This window comes from Micropterus salmoides, unplaced genomic scaffold, assembly GCF_014851395.1.
Source record: "Micropterus salmoides isolate LMB-PRFRI ecotype aquatic unplaced genomic scaffold, ASM1485139v1 Ms_hic_scaffold_17, whole genome shotgun sequence".
Classification (NCBI taxonomy): domain Eukaryota; kingdom Metazoa; phylum Chordata; class Actinopteri; order Centrarchiformes; family Centrarchidae; genus Micropterus; species Micropterus salmoides.
The window spans coordinates 24,741,981-24,751,442 of record NW_024040817.1 but is presented as its reverse complement, the minus strand read 5'-3'; the positions used below and the strand labels follow the sequence as shown (position 1 = coordinate 24,751,442).

General features: G+C 39.7%; 1 protein-coding gene across 1 annotated transcript; it reads right to left on the bottom strand.

Annotated features, from left to right (window-relative positions):
• Positions 1-715: 715 nt before the first annotated feature.
• LOC119906709 (sodium-dependent neutral amino acid transporter B(0)AT1-like) lies at positions 716-7,451 on the bottom strand. Its single transcript, XM_038724026.1, has 12 exons — positions 7,193-7,451; positions 5,599-5,739; positions 5,339-5,476; positions 5,060-5,241; positions 4,863-4,973; positions 4,649-4,761; positions 4,436-4,564; positions 3,947-4,103; positions 3,660-3,864; positions 3,405-3,564; positions 1,187-1,349; positions 716-984 (listed from the first exon to the last, which is right to left on the bottom strand). The coding sequence occupies exons 1-12, from the start codon at positions 7,389-7,391 to the stop codon at positions 832-834; spliced, it is 1,851 nt and encodes a 616-aa protein (XP_038579954.1). The 5' UTR covers positions 7,392-7,451; the 3' UTR covers positions 716-831.
• Between the last annotated feature and the right edge of the window lie 2,011 nt (positions 7,452-9,462).

The following is a 9,462-nucleotide window of genomic DNA, read 5'->3' as shown; positions in this document are numbered from 1 at the left end:
ATACAGAGCCTTTAAAAGTGTTAAAATCAACTCTGACCGTGTTAATTTGGGTATTCTGGTTTTACTGTGTATCTTCTTTGTTTAATCCATACACATCCTGATATTACACCAAGGGTATCTTGCCTGCTCCATATGTTGTGCTTTGTTGAATATGGGTCACCTTACAGCCTCTCTTGTTTGTCAGCGAGGCCCTCTCTTGGCCAATTTGATCTTCTGTCTATATATCCATCATACATAGTTAGGACCTAGAAACACCAAACTGACACACACGGATTGATGAGTTGTTTGATCTCCCTTCATGTCAAAAATTGCTCTTAAACACAACACAAAGACTATATATGAGATTATATGCTAATGATTTTTCTTTGAGAGATCCTCTTAAAACTAGCTATGTGTCTGTCCTTCATTTTCATATTATTCCAAGTTAATAATCCCTGCAGTGCCGGCAAAATACTGTAAAAACAATCAACATAATATGGTTACGTTTAAATGAGAATTTTTTTAATGGAAAAACTCACAAGCAAGCTATATTAATAATATACGTCTTATATAGTACATGGTATATTGAAATATATAACAGTATATTCTGTCTTTGCCTCTAGTACATACAATATTACATATATCAGCAATTTACTAAAGTGCGTCAATAAAAGTCAAATATTGTGTCTTAAGAACTTGTGCATGGATATAAATATGAAACAACAATGTGCAGTAGTAATTTCAATAATATGCCTTTTTTTAATAACAAAAAACACATTAAATAATTATGCATTTTACTGTATTCTGAATTGTATAACTTTTTAATAAATTCAAGAAGTGTGGCAATTTTTTTCACTGGTTTACTTTTTTTTTCTTGCAGCAAACAAAGACCAGCCTACATAATGCATACACAGGTGCTGCCAGACTGGGGACTCCCGCCAAAAGAAAGATGACCGCATATATCCATGAAGGGTATGGGACTGATGCCAGAGATGGAAACTCCTCCTGTAAACCACAAAACAAATTGTTGTCACTCTGTGTTGTACTATCAACAAAATTTATCATAAAAATACTTGATACATCATATTGTACAGCGAGGCATGATCAGAAAAAAAGGCACCAAAAGGATGGATGCTGATGCTGAGATCAGAACTGATAACACTAACTATAAATGACCACAGATACTTTCATGAGATTGTGTGCTTACAGCGTTGGGATCCCAGACTAAATAGGTGAGCTCTTCTTGTGCTTGTGTCACTAGGTAGAATACTAAAATAACCACAACGATTAGAGGACTGATGAACCTCCATGAAACCTGCCAGAAGATGGAGGGTTTACGTCCGATCATGAACTCCAAGTCCTCATTGAATCTGCAACACAAGATTATAGTATACTGTACAACTTACTTACTGTAAATCAGAAAAGTACCTCACTGAGAGTCTATTTTACAATGGTATAGTGGTCAAGATAGCAGTAGCACATACAGTCCCCTCCAAAAGTATTGGAACGGTAAGGCAAATTCCTTGGTTTTTGTTGTTCACTGAAGACATTTGGGTTCAAAAGATGAGTATGAGACAAGTGTTCAGAATTTGAGCTTTCATTTCCTGAAATTCACATCAAGATGTGTTAAACAACTCAGGACATACCACCCTTTGTTTGAACCCACCCTTTTTCAAGTGAGCAAAACTATTGGAACATGTGACTGACAGATGTTTCTTGTGGCCCGGGTGTTTCTTGCCTTTTAGGTTGATAGTCCAAACATTAAATAGCTCTGCATGGCATGACTAGTCTAAGTTTTCATCCTTGGTTCAAACTTATAAAGACTGCATTTCCTGTTAAAGAGGATAAACCAACATGAGAGCTGTCTATGGGAGAAAAGCAAGCCATTGTCAAGCTGAGAAAAGAAGGAAAATTGACCAGAGCCATTGGACAAACATTGGGCATAGCAAGCACAACAATTTGGAATGTCCTGAAAAAGAAAGAAACTACTGGTGTACTGAGCAACAAACGTCGAACAGGTCGGCCAAAGAAAACAACAGTAGTTGATGACAGAAATATGGTGAGAGCTGTGAAGAAAATCCCCAAAACATCAGTAAGTGACATCAGCAACGACATCCATGCAGGGTGAAGGTATCACAATCCACTGTTGGAAGAAGACTCAGAGAGCAGAAATATAGAGGCCACACCACAAGATGCAAACCGCTCATCAGCAGGAAGAATCGGAAGGCCAGATTGAAATTTGCAGAGAGGTACAGAGATGAGCCGCAAAGGTTCTGGAACACAATCTTATGGGCTGATGAGACCAAGATTAATCTCTACCAAAGTGATGGAAAGGCCAAAGTGTGGAGAAAGAAAGGAACTGATTATGATCAGACGCATACAAGCTCATCTGTGAAGCGTGGTGGAGGTGATGTCATGGCTTGGGCGTGCATGGCTGCTTCTGGAACAGGCTCATTAATATTTATTGATGTTGGTAGCAGCAGAATGAATTTTGTCTGCCAATTTACGGAGAAATGCATTGAAACTAATCGGGAGGAAGTTTATCATGCAGCAGGACAATTACCCAAAGCACACTGCTAACAAAACACAGGACTTCATCAGGGGAAAAAGTGGAAGGTTTTAGACTGGCCAAGTCTGTCACCTGACCTTAACCCAGTAGAGCATGCATTTCACCTCCTTAAGAGGAGACTGAAGGGAGAAACACCCTGAAGAAGAACTGAAAGAAGCTGCGGTAAAAACCTGGAATAGCATCACAAATGAAGAATGCAAAAGTTTGGTGATGTCGATGGGTCGCAGGCTTGAGGCAGTTATTGCAAGCAAGGGTTATGCCACCAAATATTAAATGTTATTTACTTAAAGATTATTTGTTCCATTACTTTTGCTCACTTGAAAAATGGGTGGGTTCAAACAAAGGGTGATATGTCCACATCTTGATGTGAATACCAGGAAATAAAAGCTGAAATTCTGAACTCTTGTCTCATACTTATCTTTTGATCTTAAACCCAAATGTCTTCAGTGAACAACAAAAATAAAGGAATTTGCCTTACTGTTCCAATACTTTTGGAGGGGACTGTAGAAACCAGAGCACAGAGGTTACAAAACATGTGCATATCACAGGGTTATGATAAAATGGATACAATATAAAGAGAGTAATCAATAAACATGGACACAATGACCAGAAAGACATGAAAATTGTCCATAAAGCAAAGGACCAACACCTTTTACATTAAAAAGGTATTATTTTCCCATTGTTAATATAAAAATATTGAGCTTTAACTGAACAGGTACAGCTTGATGACTGCCTTTTCAAACACAAACAGTACTTTTTGTGCACGTGTGGCTGCTAATGTGGTAATTTTGCAGTAGGCTGCCGAGTATCATATATAATACCATGTTAACCAAATACATGAGCTTTACAAACTAACCTGTCTATGCCGTAGATGTAAACAACAGCTATCATCTCAAAGAATCCAATGGTCAGAAGTGGAACAGATCCAGCAAAGTTGTCAAAGAGAGTTAGCCAATAAATCCCTGAATGCTGCGCAAACAGGAGGGAGAGGACAAAGGCGACAGCACATGTCACTCCTGAAACACACATGCACAAAAACAAGGCAACTTGTGTTAAAAAAGAAATCGGACAATCAGTTCATCTGGTGCAAAGCCAGTACGAAACTGAATACCAGTTACTGCTTCTTGGGGCCAGTTTTTAGGTATCAGATTCAGGTCTTTCAGTGGGACCACCACTCCCTCAATGTTGCCAAACAGGGTTGAGAGTCCCAAGCAGAGAAGCATGATGAAGAAGAGGACAGACCAGGCTGGAGAACCAGGCATCTGGGCGATGGCTTCTGTAAACACAATGAAAGCCAGACCCGTTCCCTCCACTCCCTGCACAAACACGTTAGTGACAATGCAGATAAGAGTACAAAATAAAAAACAATAAAAACTGGGAATTCATCAGTATAGTCACCTCACTGAGAAGTTTCTGCATGTCACAGGTTTCAATGTCCAAACCAAGAACAATATCGGGAAAAGAGCCATTGAGGTGATTAAATGCTGCCTCATAGTTGCTTGTAGTGATGCTGTCTTCAGGAAGGTCAAATGCATTTAATAATTTCATGATGTTTCTAGGGGCAAAATATGTCACTGATTAGTAACTCTACATTACTTGAGTCAATGTTAGAAATCCAATTAATATTTTTGACCCGATAATTTTGAGTATATGCACATAGTTAAAGAATTTGAGTAACAGATGGAAAATCTGCAGTTCTCATAATTAAAAATATATAAAATACATTTCTACTGGAGTATTTAAAGATATTACTAATGAAGACAAAACTACCCCTTCTTTTACTATTTGATTGCCATCTGTGCCTTTAAAATGCTCTTTGAAATGCAAAATAAAGTAGAGTACACTTTTAAGACTACTACCCTAACCCCAAATCCTGTGACTACTCACACGCTGTTACAGTTGTCATATTTCTCTGTGGCCCTGAAGCCAATGATGGTGTAGGTGACTGTGGCAGCATAGACTGAGGTGAAGCCAGTTACGGCTGACAGGATCATGGCGTCTTGCATGCAGTTGTTGCTTGGGAAAAGAAAAAAAGCCAAAAGATTTAGGATACACCATGTCTGAGAATGGCTGCTACTAGCAAAATATAAATGATCTTACTGAACAGGGTTGTAGCTTGAGAAGGAGATGAGTCCACCCCATGCTAAGCTAAAGGCATAAAAGACCTGGGCACCTGCATCCAGCCAAGTTGTTGGTTTTTTGAGCTCATCAATCTGCAAAAGGGAGTAGTTATGTCTATGTTTTGAGAGATATATAATTGGCTCTTTTTTGTTTCTTTTCTCTTTTTTTTTTACGATAGCAATTTGAAACGTACGTTTGGTGTGAAAAGGAACTTTATTCCGCTCAGGGCGCCTTTAAGAGTCAGTCCTTGGATCAGGAAGATGGCCAGCACTATGTAAGGCAGAATGGCTGTGACGTATACTGCCTGAGGTCATGACAAGGAAAAAAACGTCATAATTTTGACAGTGGGCTTTCAGGCATGCATACTGTTTGACTGAAGGTTCGACAAACCTTGCCTGAAGTGCCGATCCCCCGTATGTAGCAGATGCAGATGACTGTCCAGGCAGCCAACAGGCAGGCTACTATGGGCCAGTGGATTCCCCCAGACTCAGCTATAGAGGCCGTACTATTCAGAGTCACTCGGTAAAAGTAGTAATCCACGGTGGAGCTCCTTTGACACTCTGGTACAAACCCTGAAAGGGCAAGAAATATGTATAAACAAAGATTCAGGTGGGGTGCTTTGGTGTGCATGTATATGTGTGGTCTGAAAATGTGTGTATCTGCAAATACCTGTCCCATTGTCATTGAGAGGACACTGGGTCCAAGGTAGTGGGTCTTGAAAGGAATTGAAGAGATACCACATGATCCAGGCTATTAAGGTGTTGTAGTACAGTCCAATCAATAAGGACACCAGCATGGAGGCAATGCCTAAGTGGGAAAGAATCAATAACTAATATCACACTTTAAAAAAGACAAATATTCATTAACAGCTTTGTAATGCTGTAGTGCTTCTGCTTTGGACACATTGTTCTAGAGCCTATTTTACCTACCAACACCAGTCAGATAAGGGTGGATGGCCCTCCACACTCCCACGCTGCCTTTCCTGAGACGCTGGCCAATGGCAAACTCCAGCAGCAGGAGAGGCATTCCTTCCAGCACCAGCAGGATCAGGTAGGGAATCAAAAAGGCACCTGGAAAATGTATGGTCAATTGCACAATTATTAGTGCTGGCCCACAGTTAAAATTTATAATTGCGATTTATAGCATGATTTTCTGTGAATAATTGCAATTAATTGCATAGTTCTAATGAATTCTAAAGTAGTGTATTGCGCACTTTTAGTTTAACTGTACTGCTATATACACAAAAGTGCAATAACAAGTGATTTGCAAACACTTTAAACAAAAAAGGTGCTTTTTACCAGCAGTATTCCCTTTACACAGTAGCAATAAAATTTTTCTTGTAAATTTCAACTTAAACATTAATGTAATCAAATCAAATATTAAACCAAAGCTATTTGCCTCTGCCAGGGCATTAACTTTTATCTAGCTTGTTAAAGCAAGATAATTAGATTAGAGACCAGAGCCACGATCATAACATAACAGGCACCTTCTGAGCAACAGGTTACCATATGAATCTGTTTTCTTGTTTTTTTTCTGAACAGCTATCAGCAGAAACATTTTTCTTTTATCAGTCTGTGTTCAGTAGCAAGTGTCCCTGTTAGAGTGAGGTGAAGCACACAGAAGCAGTTGCCATGGTTACTATGGTGGTGGGTCGTTTGCTGTGTCATGTGTGCTGAGCCTGTAAGTGCATAAACTTGTAAATTTGTAACTTGTAACTTCTGGCCACAATTAAACTATTGTAAGATGTGCACTGCAGTTGTACTGAAATCCCACAAGGCCAAGACCTCTGCTTCTGTATCTAGCCGGAGACCCACTGTAGATAAGGACCTGGCATGCATCTGTTAATGATTATTTATCATCTCAGTCCTCCTAAACTGTACAGTAGTTCAAGTTACTGGTAATGATTGTGAGCAAACAGTAGCTAACAAGCTAGCAAGATAGCTCAAATGCTATTTTTCTCACATCAGCCAAAGTCCATTGTTTCTGGTAATAAAAACCCAAACTTAATGGATATAGTGCTATCTGGTGCAATCCTGTACTGTGGGGTTTTTTTTACCTCCGCAAAGCCAGCTTTGCAATCTTACTGTCTTAACTGTTGTCTGACGATGTGATCGCTCTCAGAAAGCACACATCTTTCTTATTTCTACCATCCATGTCATAAATGTGGCATAAGGTAATTTTTTTTGGAAATCACCAGATTCAACTGTTATCTTTAGAAAACTTTCTCATACCTGTGGCTTCATCTACAGTATATCAAATGCATTGTAAATCACTATGGCCTGCATGCTGATTTTTTTTATTTATTAAAATTCTTAAAGTGATTGGGTTCACAGTTCAGATATGTCAGCATTGGGCTTTTTACACTAATTCTCTGCTAAATGTAATGTAGCACCGATAAGTCCCTCTATGAAAATGTCAAAACAATACTCAACCACTACAGTTTGTTAACCATCATTCAAGAACTGACAGTCCATACATAGCTAAACCATAAGATGTCCCTTTACCATTTTCATCTGAGCTTACCTCCTCCATGACTTTGACACAAGTAAGGGAATCGCCACACATTGCCAATCCCAATGCAGAAGCCCACACAGGTTAGGATGTACTGGGCTTTGTTGTCCCACTTGGGCCTGTCCCCAGCCTCCTCCTCCTCCATCCTCTCCAGATCCTCATAGGAAGGGATCCTGTGATCCAGTCCTGGGTTAGAAAGAACCAGTCTCATGGCAACCCTCACTGCAGCAGAGATGTTTCACTATCATTCTTGGTAGTCACACTGAATACTCAGTGTATGCACTTGCCAATGTTTAATCAGTTTTATGATCTTGACTTGACTTTTTTCTGGTGCAGTCCATAGATTAGCCGGTGCACTCTTCGCACTTTGTTCCCTCACAGCAAGAGGAAACCTGGGTTTGAATCCTGTGGTCCAGGAAGTTCCTCACGTTTCACCCAATTTGAAATTTGCTCTCCCATGCTGTAGTCATCTTGATGTTTGGCTCTGAAGCTTATAATGGAGTCGATAACCGTTGTAGAGCACTGATGTGCAGCCATTGATGATGATGACAATGAGTCCTGCTCAAACTTCTTAAAACATAATTTCCCAATGTAATTTACAAAGTATGTCATCATTTTAAAATATAACATTGTTAGTGAAATATCAGCACTGTAAACTCTTTCCCCCCACTATTCCTGTCTTGTCCCAGTGCCCCATAATAAAATGACTGTACCCTGTAATTATTAAATAGGTACTCAGTAATAAAAAATTTAAAAAAAGCTTACGGACTAGTATGTTTAAAACTCCCTTGTCAATTCAGAATGGTTATCCCCTTATTCCCTAACCTCTTGTCTTCTTCCCTTGTAACTACATATAATTCCAGTGTAGAAACCCATTACGTATTTCATTGATACTCTGTATGTGAAAAATAATTACATTGTAATTTGTTGGCTTCATTAAAAAGCATAACATTTTGTTTTGTTTTACACACTCCTCGTTAAAGGCTGTAATGTAACAAAAACATTTGTCAGCATCACTTGGGTAGGTGACTACTATCTTAGCCTAGTGTAATGTCCTAAGTATTTGTCCAATGTCTGACTTTAGATCTGGAAATCTTCCAATCTAGTCCTAAAATAATTGCCTTAGCTTTTCATTCTTTGAGAAGAAGACTGTCGTGGAAATTATATTCCTGGTGAGGGGTTGAGCAAATAATTGAGTTACAACCAACCGTTGTCTTTGAAGAATTTATTTAACAAAAGAGAATAAACAGAGAAGTACTGAAACACATATACAGCTGGTCCAGAGACCTGCCCCCTAGGGCAGCTTCAGGCGTCTGGCCCCGAGCAAAGGGATGCATCATCATTTACACAGTCTAGGTTTCTATGTTTTGGGGAACAGAGATCCTCTCTCAGCCTTGAATGAACATTCCAGGAGAGGAGAGGAACAACAAGAGGGGGAGAACACCAGAACAATCTCACAGCTCTGACCTAAACCCTAGTAAATGTGGACAGACCAACATAAGGAGTATAGGAGCACAATACATATATCTATAAAGTTGAAGAGAATAGTAATAATAATGATAATATTAAAAGATCATACACTCACCTAAAGGATTATTAGGAACACCATACTAATGCTGTGTTTGACCCCCTTTCGCCTTCAGAACTGCCTTCATTCTACGTGGCATTGATTCAACAAGGTGCTGAAAGCATTCTTTAGAAATGTTGGCCCATATTGATTGGATAGCATCTTGCAGTTGATGGAGATTTGTGGGATGCACATCCAGGGCACGAAGCTCCCGTTCCACCACATCCCAAAGATGCTCTATTGGGTTGAGATCTGGTGACTGTGGGGGCCATTTTAGTACAGTGAACTCATTGTCATGTTCAAGAAACCAATTTGAAATGATTCGAGCTTTGTGACATGGTGCGTTATCCTGCTGGAAGTAGCCATCAGAGGATGGGTACATGGTGGCCATAAAGGGATGGACATGGTCAGAAACAACGCTCAGGTAGGCCGTGGCATTTAAACGATGCCCAGTTGGCACTAAGGGGCCTAAAGTGTGCCAAGAAAACATCCCCCACACCATTACACCACCAGCACCAGCAGCCTGCACAGTGGTAACAAGGCATGATGGATCCATGTTCTCATTCTGTTTACGCCAAATTCTGACTCTACCATCTGAAAGTCTCAGCAGAAATTGAGACTCATCAGACCAGGCAACATTTTTCCAGTCTTCAACTGTCCAATTTTGGTGAGCTCTTGCAAATTGTAGCCTCTTTTTCCTATTTGTAGTGGAGAT